This window comes from Harpegnathos saltator, unplaced genomic scaffold (genome assembly GCF_003227715.2).
Source record: "Harpegnathos saltator strain DR-91 unplaced genomic scaffold, Hsal_v8.6 scaffold43, whole genome shotgun sequence".
Classification (NCBI taxonomy): Eukaryota; Metazoa; Arthropoda; class Insecta; order Hymenoptera; family Formicidae; genus Harpegnathos; species Harpegnathos saltator.
In genome coordinates this window covers 113696-136724 of record NW_020230239.1, presented here as the reverse complement: position 1 = coordinate 136724, position 23029 = coordinate 113696, and the positions used below count along the sequence as shown (strand labels likewise).

Genomic DNA, 23029 nt, shown 5'->3' with positions numbered 1-23029 from the left:
CTCAGCGTTTTGACGTATAGTTAGATCAGTTAAATGAGAAGACCGCGTTTTAAATGCAGTTATTTTACGTGATGTAATACGATGTGCCTTTTTAAAATTCCATATCCACCAATTTCCTGCTTTAAATGAAGAAAAATCCACTTGTTCCTTTGCTTCTAGTGCCCATTTTCGCAGATTTATATCATGAATAATAAGTCCTCTATTAACAGCTTCTTGGAATTTTATAAGAACATATTCAGCAATAACTATAAGTTTGTCTGTATTTGAACCCCCACGCATTACATGTTCTTGCCATCTGTGCAATTGTTGAATAGATTTTACCTAGAAGAAAACAAATCTCAATATTAAACAATTCGAATTCAAAAATAAAAGAAGTTATATACGAATTAAATGTTCACGAAACATCAAATTGTAAAACTTAAAATAAAAAGCAACGCGACTCTAACTATATAATTTACAGCTTTGGTCATAAGTATAAAGCATCTCTAACTCATTGTATTTTCCTAGAAATCAATGCATATACTCATAGTAAATATATAATCTCTTTACAATAAATATTATATTAATATTTTATAATATAATGTGTATATTATATTTATGTATATTATATTTATATTATAATTTATATTATATTAATATTATATTATATTACAATAAATATTGTAAAATAAATATTATTTTCCACATATTCTTATATTATATTTTTTTATTATATTATTTTTCCATATACTCGTATACTATATTATGTTCTCCATATATTCATATAGTATGTTTTTGTTACACAATTTAAATAAATTTTTTGGGATGCTTTATACTTATAGTCAAAGCTGTATGTACAATGACCGACAATGATGCGTTCCGCGAGAGGGGAAATAGAGTTCTCTCTGTCGCGGAACGAATCACTGCCGGTCACTGTACACCGTAAAAGCCTCAAGTATTTTACTATATATTATTCTTCTTATTTTTTAATTAAACTTTACTTTTCTAAAACGATGTTGTACAGAAGTAAGAGATAAATGTCCTTTCTTTCCACTCTTCCAAAATTCGATTGCCTTTTTCTTATAATTTAAGTTTACATTTCCACCTTCATCATCCACAGTGCAAACTTCATTTCCATAATTATCTTCTTCAGCATCAATATCGTACACATCTACAAATTGTACGTCATGCGGTTCTGATGGATCGTCAAAATCAAGTCCCCACTCATGTTCGATCGTAATATCGTGATGTATAGCACTCTTTATTAAATCAGTAATTGTATCATGGAGTTCCACCTCTTGATGATTAACAGGAGTTATTGCAATATTTGTGAAATGAAATGTCGCAATTAACAAATTAATAACATTAGCTGGATTTATTACTGACATTATGATACAAATCTTAAGGATATTTTAATTAAACATTTCTCACAGCAATAATAATATACGTACTGCTTCAATAACTGCTTCAATAACACTGAAATGTATTCCAAAATGGACAGCTTTTATATGCAAATGAATGAAGATAACATATGTCAATATAATGAACCTTGATTGCACTGTACTTGATAAAGAGTGCTATTTTGGTCGCACAGTCATAAAACTTGTGAGAAGTGTTTTGCATGTTGCCATGATGTACACACACGTGCGCACGTACAAAAACACACATACACACACACACATATTTATTTATATTTACGCGTGTCGTTTAAATTAATGAAAAAGGTAGCCGCAATGTTGGCAAAATAAACGTCTATTACGTGAAATTTTATAATTTATAACATTTTTAAATATTAGTGACTGTATCCTTATCATGCTATTTTTCTCCTACTTACTTCTTAACATCAACTTTATTGCTTTTTTAGATTTTCTATTTCTTCCTTCCTTATCTTTTACAGTTTGCAATTATGAGGAAGATTTGAGGAAGAAAGAAATGCCATCGTCAAGTAGCGAATCCTTAAGTTTGGTACGCGTAGCATACATATAAGAGCATATTTAATTTTTTTTTCATATTGCCTTTTCCAAACATAATGTTATTATATATGGTTGAATTTGTCATAAAATAAGCTTTATTTTGGTTGGACAATTGATTTTAACAATTTGAAAAAAGAGAAGGAGGGGGGTATTTTATACACAATTTTACATTTTTAAAAAAATCTAAATATAGCATAATAAAGTACTTTTAAAACCATAAAACTTTTGTCTAAAACATTTTTTCATATCTTTAATAGTTTCGATAATATTCGCTTAGAAAGACAAAAATCAACTTTGTTCAAGGGGTTGTTTCCACCCTTAAAACCGTTTTTGGGCACCAACGAAAAATTGTTTTGTTATTAGGTATATCTGCTCTACAATTATGCAGAGTTTCAGATTTTTTTGAATTTCCGCGTTGCCGAATGTCCCTTGTAAGTAGTCCCCAAGCGATGGAGGGTTCAAGGCTTATATATACAATGGTTGATCGGAACTAACTTCTATACAGATTCATATATGTAAAGGGTTTTTCAATAAGGGCGGGTCGATGTTGCAGTGGAATAAAACAAGCTGTGTGTGAGGTATTAACGAAATTCTTTTTTTATTTGAAAGGCCCATGTATGCCATTATGTGTGGAATATAACATCGTTCAAATGTCTGCCGCGGCTTCTCACGGTGGCACGGATCTGAGTGGTCCAATTTTCAATGATTCTGCCACATAGATCCGGCTGAATTTGAGCGATGGCTTGGGTTATATTGACTTTAAGGGCATCGGTCGATTGCGGCTTATTGGCATTGACCTGCGACTTCAGAAAACCCCACAAGAAAAAGTCTAGCGGGGTCAAATCGCACGATCTTGGTGGCCAATTCACGTCACCTCTGCGAGAGATAACCATACTCTCAAATCGTTCATGCAGAATGTCCATCGTGGCGTCCGCTGTGTGACACGTAGCGCCGTCCTGCTGGAACCACATGTCGTCCACATCTATATCGTTCAATTTGGGCCAAAAGAAATTGGTTATCATCGTTCTGTAGCGCTCCCCATTGACGGTGATGGTCTCACCAACGTCGTTTTCGAAAAAGTACGGACCAATGACGCCGCCGGCCCAAAATACGCACCAAACAGTAACTTTTTGTGGATGCATTGTTACCTGTTGAACCTCGTGTGGGTTGGCGTCGTGCCATATACGGCAATTATGCTTGTTAACATAGCCATTCATCCAAAAATGCGCCTCGTCGCTAAAGATGATTTTTCGGCCAAAATTGGGGTCCTCTTCCAAATGCTCCGAAGCCCAGTCAGCGAACAAACGGCGTTGTCTATGATCATTAACTTTAAGCTCCTGGGCCAGTTGGATCTTGTACGGGTGCAGGTTCAAGTCCCGACGCAAAATTCGCCAAGTTAAAGTCTGCGAAAGGCCGAGTTCTTGTGCACGGCGAGGAATTGACTGCCTCGGGTTCTCCTGCACACTTACAGCTGCGATGTTCTCAGCCGATCTGGCGTTCCTTTGACGTACGGGTGTTGGCTGATCGTTTACCGAACCGGTCGTCTCGAATTTGGCCACCAAACGTTGGAGAGTCGACTTTGAAGGGCCACCGCGTCTGCCATAAAATGGGCACAACGCGCGCAACGTATGCACTAACGAACATTCATTTGAATAATAAAGTTTTATCATTTGGACGTGCTGCTCAATCGTGTAACTTGTCATGGTGATTTGGCATCAGTGACTGAATAATAAACAACAGGTTAGACAGACGCTGCCAAAACAACATGGCCGCCACAGGCTGCCAACATCGACCCGCACCAATTGAAAAACCCTATATAATGAACGTAAGATGACTAGTCGGCTGCCCCGAGAAACGGGGATCCTCAGTATATTTCGCCGGTGCGTCGGGCGAGATTTAAAAGGCAGTCGCGGTCTCTGGCTGCCGGGCACAAGAAACACCGCAAAAACGTGTCGCATCGCGCGGTTTTTATGTGCAGGATTCGGTCGCGGGCTGAGGCGTACGGCTCGCGGCCAGGTCTGAGCCACGGAAATAATTAGCGTGGGTCTTTAGTGCGGCGGCAAATTAAGCCGAATATAAGGCAAGTACGGGACGGGGTTGTACTTCCTATTTTACGCGGGGAGCGAGAGGCGATGAGTGGAGAGACCCGGTCGATCCGAGGCGGGCTGGGCCGTGGGGTTTCTAGCGTCTGCCGCCGGGACCGGGGATGGTGATTCCGCTCTATTCTGCCTGGTCACTGTTGCCGGTAATCCTATATGAGAGAGAGAGGAGGGAAGAGAAAAAAACCAAATATCCAATTATGAGAACGTTCCGGAGACCACCCCGGAGCAACGGGAAACTCGCCGTTCGATCTCTATATCGCAAAGACGGCACAAAAATGGGAGATCGTTCCGGAAAACCCACCGGAGCAATGACAAACTCGCCGTTCGATCTCTATATCGCAAAGACAGTACAAGAACGGGAGATCGTTCTGGAAAACACACCAGAGCAACGGCAAACTCGCCGCTCGATCTCTAGATCGTAAAGACGGGACAAGAACGGGAGATCGTTCCGGAAAACCCACTGGAGCAACGACAAACTCGCCGTTCGATCTCTATATCGCAAAGACGGCACAAGAACGGGTGATCGTTTTGGAAAACACACAGGAGCAACGGCAAACTCGCCGCTCGATCTCTAGATCGCAAAGACAAAGAGTAATCGTGGTTGCCGACGATTGCGGCTGGGTAGATTACTTACTCGATCTGCTGGAGGCTCTCTGTAGATTCTCGGATCCTTCTAAGGAGGAACGATCCGATGAGATGGAATTCCGAAGACTGTCTTCTCGTCAAATTCTGCCGGGATTATATACCCGTGTTTGCTTGCCTTCGGTTCCTTTCGTTGCTTCTTCGTCGATTGATCCGATTCTGATCGGAATTAATCGTGAGGATGTGGCTAGTGCCGATTATTTTGTCGGCGATGCCGCGTGTATCATTCGGAGCCGAAGGTTCCCGAGCGTGGCTGCCTGTTGTTCGGCCGCGGTCGGGTGAGCGCTTGATGAGGCGCAGTGGCAGCGCGGGTCGGGGGGTGCGCGCTCAGCTGACTGCCGCGTGGTGTTCAGCGGCAGCCAGCGTAACGATAGGAAGAAAACATGATGTATCGTTACAAATGGTCTTCGCACAATCCCGCGCATCTAAGGGAGTGAGAAGACTATTTTTCTAACTTAGTATTTTCTGCAGCAGAAATTAAACGAAAAACATGTGTGTATGTATCTGTGTGTATAATTTTCATTTATTAATTTAATATAATTTTTCTATATAAAATCATGTTTAGTTTATTTTAAGATGCTTCGTTCACATTGACTGTGTTCAGCAGAAAAACTTACTATACGTTATTCGAACGAAAAACGTTGTAAAATTTGTGAATTTCATTGATATATATTCATATAGAACAAATATCCAATATGCATGTCATGAATATTCTCTAGATATCGCGATATTTATAGGATATCCATTGGATATACACTCAAACGCAAAAAACCCGGTACACTAAAAATTTGGGAAAAATTACAAAATTTCAAATGATCATAACTTGGTAAATAATGAAGATACAAATATGCGCAGAAATGCAAAATGAAGCTTGAAACGTCCTCTTTAAGAATATCTGAATTGCAATTATGCTCGGCCATTTTTTTCAAAATGGCGGATGATAAAGTGAGAGGATGCAAAATTGATAATCAAAGGTCCGTGTTTGCGATGGTGTACAGTGTGCATCAGGTATCGCAGCGTGTAATGGGACCAAATGCACATGAAAGTATAGAGTGTTATCTTTAAAATGCTACTTTACCGAGCTCTATGTGATCATTTTTCACTGAGTTGTTCCAAATTTTGCTAAAAATGCGGTTTTCTTGTTAAATTTGCATAATTTAGTGAATAAGTAATCAAGCTCTATAAGGAAGTATTTTAAAGAAAACATTCTATACTTTTAGGTACTTTTCGTCCCATTGAACTGTGACACTTACTTTGCTCCATGCGCCGTCGCACGTTCGAACCTTTTTTTAGCAACTTTTCATGTTCTTCTTTTTATCACCCGCCATTTGGAAAAATATCGTTGCGCACAATTTCGATAGATCTTTCGAAAAGTACGGTTTCAAAGCTTTCAAACCGTTTTTGAAATTTGCTACTAGGATATTTAGGTGTCGAGATATTCAATTTCGAATTTGCAACAAATGTCGATTCAGCGAGGCTTAAGGGGCTAAGAGGCTCTGCGGTTCGTTTGGCTCTTTCATAATTTCAATAGCTATGTTCATGTTTCTCTATATAATAATTTATATAACCTGCACAATATATTCAATGATTTGCATTTATTATTTTGAAAGCCAGGGAAATGAAAGTAAAATTCAATTTAGGTTCTTCATTTTGCGTAATCGATATTACGTAATAAAGATGAATTGCGTTTTAAGATACCGCTGTCATTAGCTCAAATTATGGTTGTAAGTCTTCCCAATATAAACCGCATGAAGTTTTACTGGTAGGAAAAGTCCCATTCTATGTAGTGTGTGTGTGGTGTGTGTGTGTGTGTGTGTGTGTGTGTGTGTGTTTGTATACCACAAGGATAAAGACCCCATAGTTCGTCAGCTCCACAGTATTTCAAGATTTCACACCCTCCTTGTGGTGTGTGTGTGTGTGTGTTTTGTATACCACAAGGATAAGGACCCCGTAGTTTGTCAGCTCCCACAGTATTTCAGATTTCACACCCTCCTTGTGGTGTGTGTGTGTGTTGTGTGTGTGTGTATTTGTGGTGTTACAACAGAGATAAGGACCCCGCAGTTCGTCATTCCTGCAGTAATTAAGACTCCAAACCCTCTTTGCTGTATGTGTGGTGTGTGGTGTACTAATAGTGGGTATGACTGCCTCGTGCGCGTATTACCTCATTCATACGATCAGGCATACTCCTTATTAGTCTTTTAATTTCATCCTGCGTAATTGTATTCCATTCGTTTTCGAAAATTATTCGCAGTTCTCGCAGTGACTGAGGAGCAGGTACGTGATTTCGTACTTTCCTGCCGAGGTTGTCCCATAAGTGTTCGATTGGATTTAAATCTGGACTATTTGCTGGCCAATCGAGTCGATTTATGCCAACTTCATCGAAGAAATCAAGCACTCTTCTCGCCAGTGTGTGGTCGAGCATTGTCTTGCATAAACAAGAAGTTCTCTCCGATGAAGGGTGCGTACGGAACAACATACGGAATGAGTATGTCTTCCACGTATACATCTGCGTTTCATATTCTTGTCAAAAAAAGTGCAGATCTGTATGAACATTAGCTGAAATTCCTGCCCAAATCATTACAGAGCCTCTATTGTAGCTATGCTTCTCACTTACCGTACAATCTGCAAATCGTTCTCCACCGCGACGATAAACTCGTTCTCGTCCATTTGGAGAATAGACACAAAAAACGAGATTCATCGCTAAAGAGTACTTTGCTCCAGTCTGTCCAGTAAGTCCAGTCTCTATGCTCAAACTGCAAAATTGAGTCGAGCTACGCGATGGTGACATTTAAGCAAAGGTACAGCTGCTGGCCTGCGCGAAAGCAGATTTTTGTACCTTTATCTTCTCCGAACGGAGAATGTTAACGGATACATTAATGTTGCGGACATCCCTTAAATTGTTTCTAATTTGAACAGATGTTCGATGTCTGTCTCTTAACGAATTTGAAACAATAAATCGGTCATCATTGTGATTGGTACATCGAGGACGTCCCGAACCAGGCCTTCTATGGAAAGAATTGGTTTGTAAGTACCTGGCATAAGCACGTTGCACAGTTGACACTGACAAATCAAGTGCCTGAGCAACGTACCTTCGACTTCTGCCATCTTCAATTAAAGCAATAACTTGAGCAGCCTTTTCAGGATTTATCGTCGCCATAATCGACGCAATAATTTCGATGCGAAACAATCAATTATGGTTTAAATTGATGAAGTTGCACGAAGCAACGCGCCTCGAAGGAAAAGATCACGGAAAAAGAAAAGTCGCACGAGGCANTACCTGCTTACACCGGCACTGCCTGGGATGCCGAGAGCTTTTCCGGACAGATGGTGAAAGGGGGAAATATGGTGATTGTAGGTGAATTAAAAGATTATGGCTATTGATAGGAATAGATACTAAACAATTGTTTATTTTAACAATGAGACAATATGATAGTTAAAAGTGTAATATAAATGAGTGATAATACTTATAGTTATATAATTAATGAATACAAATGTGTTTAACATTATATAGCTGCTGCGAATGAGTTACAATGAAGTGTTGAGAGAATGTACAGTTTCCTGCCCGGTGGAAGAATGAAGGTGGTACGGTAATTTTTGCGAGGAGTTCCAGTGAGAGAATAGGACTCCAGTTGGTAAATGTAGGTGGCTGTCTGTTGTTGAAAGTGTCGTCTTGTGTTAAATCTATCAATTCTGTTTGCGATCCGTCCAAGGCGCCGCTCTTTGTGTCGACAAAATCGAGGATTCTCGATATCACGAGACATCCTGCGTGACTCGCACGTGAGAACGCCGTGCATGTTTGCTATCGAGCACCGCGTTGTTATTGTCGCGTTTGGTCCGCATGTGACCGCCAAATATGGTCACGTTTTCGGCAAGAGCGGTTACCAATCTTCTCCGAGCGACGGAAAAAACTAAAAACAATGTAAGATCGAAGTGACGAACGTTTCGGCTCCTCGCTTCGAACAGAATCCTTCGTCAAGCGAAACCGCTCGCAAGTATTTTTACAACTCGTTTCCGCTCCGTTGTTCGTTCGGTTATCAAATTCGCTGCCCGACCGCTCCGGTCGGACCTCATCAGACGAACTACGAGTGCGGCCTCAACGCATTGCGATTCAGCGGACGCGCTTCATACGATCAATCGACCAGAATTGTCAAAGTTTATTTTGTATTATTTTTATATAATAAAACTGGGATCGTGTTCGAGTGGTGCTCGCGCTTGAACTGGCGAGCATTGGCCTCCCAGCGCCTCGACGAACGTCGACGCTTATTAGGAAGGAAACGGAGGACCGATCCCACGAGAAACCAAAGCGACGATCATCTTCCTTTCACGACCAACCCCGCGCTCATTGCTGAGCCGTCCCGGCTCTTGCTCGCTTTGCCCAAGGAGCGAACAAAATATTGCTGGTCCTTCGAGCCGGATCGGGGAGTAGAGGAAGAGAGCACATCGAGAAGCCGAGTTCCGCCAGTCTGCATCCATGGAACGACAAGGACGATTACAGCATCAATTAAACGCCGCTCTCGACAACTTCAAGAAGCTAGGACGCAACAAATGGACGCCTGCGGTCACACGATCCAGGATCCAAACACTGAAGGAAATCTGGCTGCAGTTCCTCGATGGGCACGCCGTCCTGGAAAAGACGATCCCGCCGGACCGCCGGGCGCAGATAGTTTACTTCACCGACGACGTATTTGACGCCTACCGAGGAGAAGTACAACATCACGCTGGATTACATTGCTGAGGTATTGGAGGAGCTGGAACCCCCTGTAAGCCCGAACCAATCTATTAACGCATCGTATGCTCGGCACGCGCCGTCTGCGTTGTCTCAAGCGCATCTGCCGCCGATTCAGCTCGCGCCGTTCGACGGGACGCTGACGGACTGGGAACCATTCCGCGATCGATTTTCCCGCGATCATCATCGAAAATAAAGATTAAATGATTTCTCGCGCATGCATTATCTGTCGTCTTGCTTGCGGGGTCGCGCGTCGGATTGCATAGCGAATCTCACGATCGCCGCCGATAACTTCAAAATTGCTTGGGACGCAGTAAAGGCACGCTATGACAACAAGCGACGGTTGATTTCCGTTCACATGTCAACCTTGTTGAGTCTGCCGACGCTCTCGCGCGAGTCCGTTTCTGACCTCCAGTCGCTTCGCGGACAAATCACCGTGACTGTAGCCGCGCTGAGAAATCTGCAGCGATCGAACGAACAATTGTGGAACGATATTCTCGTGCATATCGGCTCGCGAGGCTTGGATCCGGTCACGCGAAAGGCGTGGAACTTGCGAACTACCGAAAATTCTGACCCGCCGACCTTCGACGAATTCGAACGGTTTCTTGCCTCGCGCATCCGGGCGCTCGAGGAATTCTCGAGCGGAGATAGAACTCAAGCGAGCGCTAAAGCCGTTCCGATATCGCGCGTTCATCTCGCAATCGATGCGCCGGCCGCGAAATCGCGCTGCCCGCTGTGTAAGGCTGGTCATTACTTCAGTGCGTGTCCGATCTTTGTCCGCGGGAGCTCGCAGCAGCGACGAGAGCTAGTAAAGAAGCACCGGCGATGCTTCAATTGTCTCAGCGCTAATCACGCCGCGCATGAGTGCAAAAGTAAATATTCGTGCCGCACATGTTCGCAACGACATCATTCGCTGCTTCACGCTGCTGCGGATTCCAGTGGCGGCACTGCCGAATCGCACGCTGCGACGGAGGTGCGTGAGTCGTCCGCCGGATCTCGAGCGGAGGTTCACGCGTTGCTCGCTTCGAACGACCGGACTCGGTCCGCTCGCGTTCTCTTGGCCACTGCGTGGGTGACGGTCCGGGCGTCGTGCGGTCGATCGGTGACCGTTCGCGCTCTGCTCGATCAGGGATCCGAGATGACTTTTGCTTCCGAGAAGCTTGCTAAAGCGTTGCGCGCGAAAAGACTCCGTCGTCCGGTCGCCGTCTCCGCTGTGGGATGCGTCAACGCGGGGACTTTCCGGCATGCGATCGAGATCATCGTCTCGCCCCGAGGAGCGGAAACTCCGGCGTTGCTCACCGCCGCGTTAATATTGCGATCGCTCACGACGTATGCTCCGCATTGCGAAGCGGATGCGTCGTGCTTGACGCATCTCGCGGATCTGCGCTGGGCCGATCCGAATCCGCTCAGCTCGGATCCAATCGATTTGATCATCGGGGCGGATCTCTATAGCGATATTGTTCGCGAGGGCCTTCGCCGAGGAGGCGACGGTCAACTCATGGCGCAGAACTCGGTGTTCGGGTGGTTTATATCAGGTCCGATCACCCGGGCTTCTGCGCCTAGGGTGCGGGCGTGCGCGCTCGCTACTCAGGCGTCGAGCGTAGTAATTTCGGCGCATCATTGTAGGCCGAGATTTCACTCGAGGATGAAATGAGGAGATTTTGGGAAGTCGAGGAGGTTCCGCGAGCCGTCGAGCGGACGCCCGATGACGAGCGGTGCGAGGGACACTTCGTCTCGACGCATTCGCGAACGGTGGAAGGTCGATACGTCGTCCGCTTGCCGTTTCGCAGCGGCCCGCCGATCGATATCGGATCCTCGCGCTCGCGCGCCGTGCGATGCCTTGCCGCACTTACGCGTCGTTTACAAACAAAGCCGGAACAAAGACGAGCATATGACGAGTTTTTGCGCGAATACGAACTCAGCGGACACATGAGACGCGCACCGGAGATTTCAGACGCGTCTTCGCAAGTCGCATACATACCGCATCACCCAGTCTTTCGTTCTCATAGCGCCACGACAAAATTGCGTGTAGTTTTTAACGCATCGAGTCCGACGACTAACGGCTCGAGTTTAAACGACCATTTGATCGCCGGGCCAAAGCTGCAGACCGACTTATCGTCCGTACTGCTGCGATGGCGTAATTTCAAATACGCGTGTTCGGCCGACATCGAAAAAATGTATCGACAAATTCAGCTCGATCCCCGCGATGTCGACTATCAGAGGATCTTGTGGCACCCGGCGCCGGATGACGAGCCGCGTGAATATCAATTAATGACCGTGACTTACGGCATGTCCTGTGCTCCGTTTCTTGCGTTGCGAGTCCTTCAGCAATTGAGGATTGATGACGGAGGCGATTTCCCTCTCGCCGCTCCGCTCTTGAAAAACAACATTTATGTCGACGATGTACTATTCGGGAGCGACGACGTCGGGCAGACGATCAAAATCCGGAATCAGCTCATAGCATTGCTACGGCAAGGCGGCTTCGAACTTCATAAATGGTCCGGGAATTCAGCCGCACTTCTCGCAGACATCGATGAGGCGAATCATGGACTCGCGTGCACCAGATCACTCGCGATTGATGAGAGCGTAAAGATTCTCGGGATCACTTGGACGCCCGCGGGAGACAATTTTCAAATCAGCGTGTCGTTGCCAGCTTGCGTCCCCGAGAGCAAGCGCTCCATTTTATCGACTATCGCCAAACTGTACGATCCACTCGGATGGGTCACTCCGATCACGATCAGCGCCAAAATCTTTATGCAGCACTTGTGGCGACGGCAACTTGAATGGGACGACCCGATTCCCGAGATGCTGGCGTCGCGCTGGCGGGCAATATTCTCGAATCTATCCGCCTTGGATGGACTACGCATTCCGCGATGGACCGGATTCGGGCGCGACATTCGACGCGCGGAGCTGCATGGATTCGCGGACGCGTCTAACTCCGCGTACTCTGCCGTGTTTATTTGCGACTAACGACGCACTCAGGTCAAGTGATCATCACATTGCTCACCGGCAAATCACGCGTCGCTCCATTGCAGCCAATGAGCATCCCGCGTCTCGAACTTTCGGCCGCCGTGCTCCTCTCGCGTCTCGTCGAATTCGTGCGGACGGCAGGAGGTTACGACGATGCAACATGCTGCTGTTGGTCTGACTCAACGGTCGTGTTGTCGTGGCTGGCGGCGCACCCATCACGATGGAGGACCTTCGTCGCGAATCGGGTGGCGGAGGTGCACGCGCGCCTCCCGCGCGTTCAATGGCGGCATGTTCCGACGGCCGACAATCCCGCTGATTGCGCGTCGCGCGGGTTGCTCGGCCTGGAAATTCTCAGCACGATCTCTGGTGGCGAGGCCCGTCGTGGTTGACGTCGCCGCCAAACGCTTGGCCATCCTTCGGGGATGCCTCGGCTGCGGAGGCGCTGAGCGAGGAAAGGGTCGTGACGCACCTCGCCACTGAACCCGCATCGCTCAACTCGCTGCTCCTCGAGCGCTATTCTTCGTGGCCAAAGTTGGTTCGCGTTACCGCGTACATCATGCGCTTTATCGCGCGATGTCGTCGCCGTCTTACGGGAGATTCATCCGGTGAGCCAGCGGGCCCGGGCGTCACGGCGGGCGAGTGTTCGGGGGCGCGTACGCGATTATTGAAGCAGATCCAAGCTGCGTTGTTCCCAAAGGAACTGCACAGGCTCGCGAATCGCTTGGAATTACCGTCGAAGAGCTCGATTCTCGCGCTTCGACCGTTTCTCGATGAGGAGGGTCTTCTCCGCGTCGGCGGTCGGATATCGCGCGCTCCCCTGCCTTGGACTCGGCGTCATCCGATTCTGCTCGCGTCGCATCGTATCACGAAACAGATCGTCGATCATGCTCACGTACGTGGGCTACACGCCGGCGTGCAGCTAACCCTGAGCATCGTTCGGCGCGACTTTTGGGTGATTCGGGGTCGGGGCGTTGTGCGGGAGCAAATACACCGCTGCGTGGTGTGCGCTCGCGAGCGCGCCGCCGTGCCATCCCAGATTATGGCGGACCTCCCACGTGTCCGAGTATCAGCTCCGGCTCGCTGTTTCGCACATTGCGGTGTCGATTATGCCGGGCCGGTTCTCGTGCGTGCCTCTGCAGGACGAGGTATAGCGACGCGGAAGGCGTACATCGCTCTATTTATCTGTTTAGCCTCTCGCGCCGTGCACCTGGAGCTCGTATGCGATTACTCGACTCGGGCATTTTTGAAAGCGTTTTCTCGGTTCGCCGCTCGTCGGGGAATACCCAACACCGTTTACTCGGATAACGGCACCAATTTCGTCGGAGCCGATCGTGAGCTGACCGTGGCCTATCGGGCAGCGCTCCGCGACCCGAACTTTCTAAGTTCCACCGCGCTCGATGGAACCAACTGGAGATTCATCCCTCCAGCCGCGCCACATTTCGGGGGGTTGTGGGAGGCCGGCATTAAGAGCGTCAAGCACCACGTGCGTCGCGTACTGCGGAGCTGCACTCTGACCTTCGAGGAGTACGCTACTCTGCTCTGTCGGATTGAGGCGTGTCTTAACTCAAGACCGATCGCGCCAATTTCCGACTCGCTCGATGACTACGAGCCGCTCACGCCCGGTCATCTGCTCGTCGGGTCCGACCTCGGTCTGCCTCCGTCGCCGTCGACTCTCCACATATCGGAGAACCGGTTGACCCGGTGGCAACTCGTGCGGCAGCTGACCGAGCGTTTTTGGCGGGTGTGGTATCACGACTATGTGAACACTCTACAGCAACGAGGAAAATGGCGGAAGGTGCAGCCGTCTATCCAGGTCGGAAACATGGTCTTGATCCGCAATACCACCTTGCCGCCGTGCAAGTGGGAGTTGGGGCGAGTGACGCAGTGTCACCCCGGTCCCGACGGGCTCACTCGGGTGGTTACCGTCCGCACCGCCAACTCCACCCTTCAAAGGCCTATCGTAAAGATTTGCCTGCTGCCGGTCCACTGCGAGACCGAGTAGGGGACCAGCGGAGTTCGAAACAAGCGTTTCAAGGTGGGCGGAATGTTTGCGATCCGTCCAAGGCGCCGCTCTTTGTGTCGACAAAATCGAGGATTCTCGATATCACGAGACATCCTGCGTGACTCGCACGTGAGAACGCCGTGCATGTTTGCTATCGAGCACCGCGTTGTTATTGTCGCGTTTGGTCCGCATGCGACCGCCAAATATGGTCACGTTTTCGGCAAGAGCGGTTACCAATCTTCTCCGAGCGACGGAAAAACTAAAAACAATGTCAGATCGAAGTGACGAACGTTTTTCGGCTCCTCGCTTCGAACAGAATCCTTCGTCAAGCGAAACCGCTCGCAAGTATTTTTACAACTCGTTCCGCTCCGTTGTTCGTTCGGTTATCAGATTCGCTGCCCGACCGCTCCGGTCGGACCTCATCAGACGAACTACGAGTGCGGCCTCAACGCATTGCGATTCGAGCGGACGCGCTTCATACGATCAATCGACTAGAATTGTCAAAGTTTATTTTGTATTATTTTTGTTTATAATAAAACTGGGATCGTGTTCGAGTGGTGCTCGCGTTTGAACTGGCGAGCATTGGCCTCCCAGCGCCTCGACGAACGTCGACGCTTGTTAGGAAGGAAACGGAGGACCGATCCCACTAGAAACCAAAGCGACGATCATCTTCCTTTCACGACCAACCCCGCGCTCATTGCTGAGCCGTCCCGGCCTCTTGCTCGCTTCGCCAAGGAGCGAACAAATTCTATGTCTAGAGTTTCTGTCGTCGAACGCTGTTTAACCAGCCGAGGGTTGCGCGTGTGAGCCCTGTAAGAGCTTGGTAAAGAATGCGAATCCGGAATGAAGTGTCTTTGTGTGGAATGTAATGGACGTGGAGCGTATTTAAATGTGCTTATGAGTCTGTTTTGTAATAAAAACTTGATGTACGATGGAGGAACTAGATCGTGCCCCGTGATATCTTGTATTATACGGGGTTTGGTGGGGTCCATGTGTTGAGACAACAGGGCCGCTCGTCGGCAAGCTTCCTTACGTAGCTGCCTTGCCTTCTGTTTAACGCCCCCGCGATGTTTATTTGGCATCTAACGGATTGAGTTTAAGAATAACATTTTTGGTCGGACAAGTTAAAATAGCAATTGATAAAATTAATTATTGAGTGAAAAGGACTCTTGTGACTTTAGTTATCCGTTGCCAGGGTACTATAAAAGTACTAATAATTAATGCCTACTACCAATGCTTTGGCAGGGTTAGGTTATGCGGGTTGTAGGAGAAGGATAATTGAGGCGGGTGGCGGCTGTCAGCTGCGCCCCTGAGATTGAAGGATGCTAAGCACTGTACAGGTTATTAATTCACAAGTTAAATTTCCTGATCTTGATGGAGAAGGGGTGGTCTTATGAGTTGGACGGGGTGGATAGGATGCTTGAGCCGGGAGGCACCCGTAAGGCGCTCCTCAGTCTGGACAAGGATAGAGGCGGGTAGCTCCAATAAGGCGCTTCCCTAAAAGTGAGCAAGATCTATGCTTAATAATGTAAGATTCAGATTTAATGGTTAATGAACTATAAATTCCTCTGGCAAGAGATGTTATGGCACCAATTGATTTAAGTAACTGAATAAAAAGGACAAAGATTTATGAATGCTTAATATCTTCCTTTCAAGAAAATGCTCGAATAAGAGGAAAAAGGCTGCCGATAAAACAAGGATGCTGCATAAAATTAAAATGCTTAGTAGAAAATATTGAAGGATTGTATGCCGATGCAATGGCATATGTTCGTTGTACAAGAGAATCGGTGATTTTAATGGAATTGTACAATAGCAAGTAACACAGTGAGGTAATTAAGGCGTATGCCGATGCAATGGCACACGTCTACACATACACAATAAAATCAGTTACAATACAATAAATGCATATACATATATATATGTGGGTGGGGAAGGATGCACTTCATGAGATGATTTATATTATTCCAGCTTTTATAATGGATAATGTCAAGATCTTGTCGTTATTAAGAATATACTTTCGTCTAAATAAACAATGAGATTGTAAAAGTATTATTAATCTGGAACCTTAGTGACTTGATTGTTTAGTATAGAATAGTCTTTACGGATAATGGTAATAGCAGAACGCAGTATATTTTATATGTGCAAGTGCAGGTTACAGTGGAAACAGTGGGAATATTATATCAAGTACATAATTATACATGAAATTATAAAGGCATATAAATGTCTTATAACTAAAATAGCTAATGAGAGAGATAGATAGAAGGCTAACATGAAGGAACGTCTCTGTGAGTCCTTGTTACGAGATAATTGTAATTTTTATTTTTTATTCAATGTCTATTAACGAGGTGAAGGCCTAGGAGGTTGGAGTAAGCAGATTTTCAAAGCAGAGTCTCCGGCGTAAGGAATTCGCCTGGAGACGATGTCAGAGTGGTGGGATGCCACTGCTGATAAGGATTCTGACTATACCAATACGGCTCTGTGCTTGGCACCGATGCCGTGCGCGCGTAACCCTGTGCTTAGCACCGATGTCATGCGCCCGCAAGGAGGAATGGAAAGGGAATAATAAGTGTGTGAGCGTAGTTCACTGCGTTGACAGACACTGGGGTTTCGTAATCACGATTTAGAAAAAGAAGAATCTGAAGATTGTCTCTCTCTCTCTCTCTTTATATATATACTAGCTTGTATAGCGTATCCTAAGGAAATCGGAACGAAATTCTAAGAGCGGTTTGACAAACTAAACGTAGATAATACACTATTCGGATTATAATGAATGGTCCTTATGTAAGGCAGTTACGAACCGACATGAACGAAAATTTCAGCGTGACGCTATGGTATCTGTTAAATAATTCGACTTGGCGTATGGTGAAACGTCACTGGTTCACTCGCGTAACAATGTTCCTAAGGCTTAGATCGCGATTGTATTTCACTTGCGCGAAACGCGGTGTATGTGAGTGTTGTGCATTAAAATATTATATACTTACTATTTATTTCAGTAGCTCAGACTTTTGCAGAGAAATCTCAAAGAATAGGCTTTTTTATTCCAGAATACTCTCAATACTGTTAGGACCACTCTAGCCACGGCACAACTCGAGCGGGGAGTCGACTTATCCGCACACTTTGAGTATTATAAAACACCGTGGATGTTCTGGCAAGTTTCCTAAGAAATCTTCCAGATTTTGAATAGCACAAGGCAAAGGCTCTGAAGGAGCGTAGGAAGAGGCTCTTATGCGAGACGACCGTTGTCCGTGGTGGCACGGTCGCTCAGAGACACTTTTCCTCTTTGCGTCAAATTAACAAAGATGTCTTGGAGGCACTCCTAAGAGGCACGTCTGTACTGTATGAACTTCCGATGTCGACTCTGCGGTGGGAGCTGCTCCCGGGGCCTCGTTCGGTCCGGACAATGGAGCTCAAGAATGGGGTAGGCTATATGGTAGGAGTAATGGGATTATACGAGAGGGATCCAGAGTAGGAGCGTTCAAGGTTTTTCAGAGTGGGACTGAGTGGCGTGATGCTGACGGGGCATCGAGACATCTCGGCGCGCCGCCGGATGTGATAAGGAGCGTGGTCAACAGGATGCCCTATGTTACCTGATATGGGCTCGGGTTACTCGGGGATTCCAGAGCACCTTCGGTGGCCCGGCTTCGTGCGTGCCTTATCTTTGAGACTTCCTGTCGCCAGTCTGACTTATTAATTTATATGTGCGCATAATTATTTATGCCTTATAATATTATAATATGATAAAAAATGGTTAATATTATATATGTGTGGTTCTTAAGGTTATAATATACGCCTAATTTAGTATTATATGAATAGTGTAATAGAAAGTTATAATGTTAATTAGTTATGATTTTTATAAAGACAATATGCATGTGTTATAATAAAAGAGATATTTGTTATTAATGTTTAAATGTGGTTATTAAGAATTATTATAAGAAATGCATATTGTTAACAGTGGGTTTTAGAGTGTAGAGATTTATAATATTGTTAACTGGAAAATTAGGATTTCTTATTACAGGGATCCTTATTATTACTGTTGTTAAATTAATGTTTCTCGGCAAGGCTGAGTTCTACCATAGGGCTCTCTACTTACGTATGTCGGTAAGGTAGATCCCTTGGGTAGGTTTCGTTATTATTGGCGTCGGTAATTAATTAACAATTGTTATAAACGGTTCTTATGTATAAATTACCGAGTTTTAGACCTTATAGAAGCTTATGGTAATAGAAGATTCGATGAACAATTAATTTTTATTATTAGTGATGAGTTCAAGCCGTTGTATGAATTTAAAAGAGTGCAGTGTTTAAGAAGAGCTTGAACGTGAACAGAAGGCTTAAATTAAATTAAATAAAGTATTTAAACGTGACCAAGGCAAAAATGGTGGATTTCCAAGCTAAATAGAGTATTTAAACGACCCCTGAACTTAAATAAATGAGGTTTATTAAATTTTAAGTAAGAATTACCAAATTTTGAGAATGTACTGTCAGAAGAATTCTCTGTTTGTGGGCAAGAATTAATTGTTTTCGTTTGGCATTATTTCCTTTTGTAATTAATATTCTGAGGTTTTCACATTTGCTTATGTTTCACTACGATGTGCTCTATGTACGTAGGTGTTAAAAATATTTTAAATTGACTTTTCTTAATTTTTACGGAAGGTACGCATTACTGATGTCCCAATAGTCCCTGCGTATGAATTTTAGAATTTTCTGAAGTCTACTGGTAAGTAACATTGTTGGTTTCTTATTAATTGTTAATGTTTTTCAAAATGTTAATATGGTCGTTAAATAGAGGTCTTTTAATGCTATTGTTAGCAATTAAGATTTTTCTTCTAGGCCTTATAGTTACTGAGAAAAATATACCTTTTCCTGATTGGTCGAGACATTCAAATAGCCATAACTTCTAAACTATCGATTTTACAGAAATTTTATTAGGACATAATTTGTAATACTTTGAAGGAGCCTAAATCGCACCGCGCGATTTTCTAAAATTATTATTATTTTAAAAGATATGAACTTTTATCGATAAATTTTAGTAGTAACAATTACTTTTTATGGTTGAATCTACCTATATGTCTCGCTGGTCTTTTAATGTAGAGGCGAAAAAATGATATGGTGGAGAGAACGTCGCAGGACGTTACACCGTGCGATGTCGATATTATCACGGCTGTATCCTCATCGCGATCGCTCGCAGCGTCGCGCGTTTTGCGCACATTGGCGTTCGGTGACTCTGCTGTTGATTCTACCCACATGCTTGCACGTTTGCACGTAACATCATCGTTATCGCTATTGATGTCGCGCGATTCAACATCGGGCTGCTCCAAGGTAGTAGCGGCAGCAGCAGCAGCACGAGTCTCGTCGCGCGATTCGACATCGGGCTGCTCCAAGATAGTAGCGGCAGCAGCAGCAGCACGAGTTCGTCGCACGATTCGCCATACACATTGGCCATCTCGCGCGATGGCGATTGTAGCGATCGATTGCGCACAAAACATGTTCACGTAAGTGTCGACGGTGGTGGCGTCTGTTGATTCGTACGTCGGTGTCTCGCGAAACAATCGCAAATCGTTGCCCACGTATTCGCGAAGTGCCTCCCAGCACCACCAAACGGAGCAGTCGAAAATACGAATTTTCGCAGGCCGTACCGTTGACGCTCGAACCGTACAATTCGCGATTCCACTCGATATCGTTGAAAACGTCCTCCATGGTGATGGATACAGCGCGAACTCCTCGATCTAGCGGAATGAGTTTCGAGGCCGTCGACGCCATTACTCCGGTGCCCAACTGAATGGCGTCCTTGTAGAATGTGAGTCTCGTCAGAGATTGCACGTACATGTTGAACACCATGCTCACTTTCAACAACATGCACGACGATCGCCATCGCGCAGTAGCGTCTTGTACATATCGCGCAACACGGTGGGTATGCGCTTGTCGTGACAGCGCAGCATGTCGAGCGACGCGGTCTGAATGTAGCGCACTGCGTTCAAAACCGGTGATTTTCCGGAGGCGTACGGATTGGTCAGATTTAGCAAATCGCGCGCGATTTCGATACTCGACCGCTGTGCGGTGGCTTCGTTATCGCGCATGTGCATAGAAAACGCTCGAGGCGCTAGGTTGTGCAGATGCTCCATAATGTTGCCGCTCATTGTGCCGCCGCGCTGAATGTTTTATCGCGACACTTCTTACTAACCGCGGGGCAACGATTGCGTGAATTCTATCCAATCCCTCGATCTATCGCGCGCCGAATATAGATTGAGAACAAATCGATTTGCCTTGCGAAAACGATTGGCTGTATTAAGGGGCGGTACGATAGAGACGCTACCATCGTTGATAATAACGCGACATTTCACCGACAAATCGTCTCACTAGCGGCCCGTTTACGATAGTGAGCCGGTCTACATCATATACCGGCTGTCGCGGCGCGCAATGAGCTACGCGACCGCTCGGTCATCCGACGCAAACGAGTCGGTGTGTTTCGTCGCGAGATCGATCGACGGGCGCGAAGCAGCGACGGTGTATCAGTGCGACATCGCGTTCGAGACAAACGCGGCCGAACAAAGACTCACGTAGCAGCGAGACGTTTCATCTTTCCGATGATTTCGCAACATTCCTACGGTTTACTGGCGTGCAACAATGAACCAGCTGGTTGTCCAATCGCGTGGTGGTTTCTGCGCGTTTCACTGATAGCACTGATTGTCACGTTGAACTACGTGGCAATTCGCGGGATCCTGCACTGTGCGGTCTGGTCGATGGTGCATCACGACTGGTGGTATCTGCGCGAAGCGGTCATCAACGAGGAGTTTTGCTCATTACCGTTTATGCACGACATTCGCTACTTTATGCTGTCGCCGTCGCAGCAACAACAGACACGTCCGAGCGATCAGCGCGAAACCGCTGGTGGTGTACGATCGTCGTCCGTCACGGCAGAATCGTGATCAGCAACAGCTGGCGCCAAACGCGTGAAATACAGAGCGGCCACTTGGGTCGATTCGATCAGATGTAGCAAGCGTTCGTGATCGGTGGCATTGTGACGATGAGCATCGTTATTGTCGACGAGACGTCGTGCGTCTTGGTATACGATGTCAAAACTACCGTTAGAATTTACAAACGTCGCTATGGATTCATCGCGCAGATTCATAACGCTTCGATAATATCGTGTCACGATGGATGTTTGGTTTATGGGCAGACACTGAGAAAAAAAACACGTGCTACTGACAGAATAATGATCAATTTATTTCATAAATATATATTAAAATACTTGGTATAAACGAGTTTTTTTTGCGCGTTTTACTTTTTTTTTCACAAGACGAAATTGCTCAACGACGTCCCATCCGCAAAAGCAAGCAGATTTATAACGCCTCATTGTTACCTAGGTCAGTGAGTAATTGGGTAGACACTGAGAAAAATACAGCACATATTACCAATGATTTCCGGTTTATTATAAATGCACATGAATACAGATACTTAGCCTAAACGAGTTTTACGCTTTTTTATCTTCGCAAAAACGATGTTAATCCGCAACGTCCCTGTTCGCAAAATCAAAATGCAGACATACAAGCCAACAAATGCGCGACGTAACATTAATTAGCCACTGTGCTAAGTCAATCCACCCATCGCACATCAGTACCTGTATCGCACGATGTTGCATGTCGTCGACACATCGAATCGCATCATTGACATCGCTCAAAACACGCAACAATATACCGATCAACGCTTGATTGTTTTCGGCGGATGACTGGTATTGCGAACTATTTGTCGCCGATCGTTATTGCAAAATGCACGATACTACGCATTTCGCGTTGGTGGTCCCAACGAGAACACGTCTTTGCACGCGACGTTGATCGATCGTGCAATATCGCGCGTTGCATTAACGTCGGTGTCAACGGTACGTGGCGTAATTTTTGTAGACACTTGTGACATCGTTCGTGTATTGCAAGAGATCCGGAAGTGGTTACATAGAGAATTCGATCGACTGCAAAATGTTCGCAAATGAACGACGAATCGCCAACACTGCGCAGTGTCCCATTGTAACTGTTGGTGCGTTGCACTGTTTCCATCGGTGCTGATGAGCGATTTCGACTCAATGCTAACATCGAACGAATCGCACATCACACGACAAAAGTCGCACATGACCAATGTACCGTGTTGCGCCAGTTGGGAGCAGACAATGGTATCCTCAAGATGGACCGCGAGATACAGATTCGGATCCATTGAGTTTTCGAAAAGTCAATCCAGCATGCTCTTCAACTCGGTTATCGCTTCCCCTTCGCAGCGCGCAGCTCGCGATGCGCACCTGGTTGCCATGGGTCCCCTCTGGTTCCTCTTCGTCGTCGTCGTCGTCGTCGTCAATATGGTGATTAATAGGAACAAACTAGACGCAGTTGTTGATACGACGGCCAGCGATATCGTCTGCGTCGTCCTCCCTCGTCGCAGTATTGAAACCGACCCTCGGTCAATTCAGCGACAATCGACTAGATTATATCGTCCGGTTGATCGAACCAGTCCTCGCGATGTTTCCAATTATGGCTTGATGCGCGCAACCGCGTACATTCGCAAATAGCTCGCGAATTATGCGCAATCGCACGCAAAACGGACATTTGATCGTTGTCGCTAACAGACGCGATGAAACAGACTCGCCTATTCTACG

The 23029-nt window shown here is 45.9% G+C and overlaps 1 protein-coding gene across 1 annotated transcript; it reads left to right on the top strand.

Moving 5' to 3' along the window:
- The first annotated feature begins 13431 nt into the window (after positions 1-13431).
- Positions 13432-14394, top strand: LOC112589212 (uncharacterized). Its single transcript, XM_025301564.1, has one exon. It carries the CDS (start codon positions 13432-13434, stop codon positions 14392-14394), a length of 963 nt encoding a protein of 320 aa, XP_025157349.1.
- Positions 14395-23029: the final 8635 nt, after the last annotated feature.

Coding starts and splice junctions, on each gene's coding strand:
- LOC112589212 (XM_025301564.1), top strand. CDS start 13,432: ATGGCGGACCTCCCACGTGTCCGAGTATCAGCTCCGGCTCGCTGTTTC.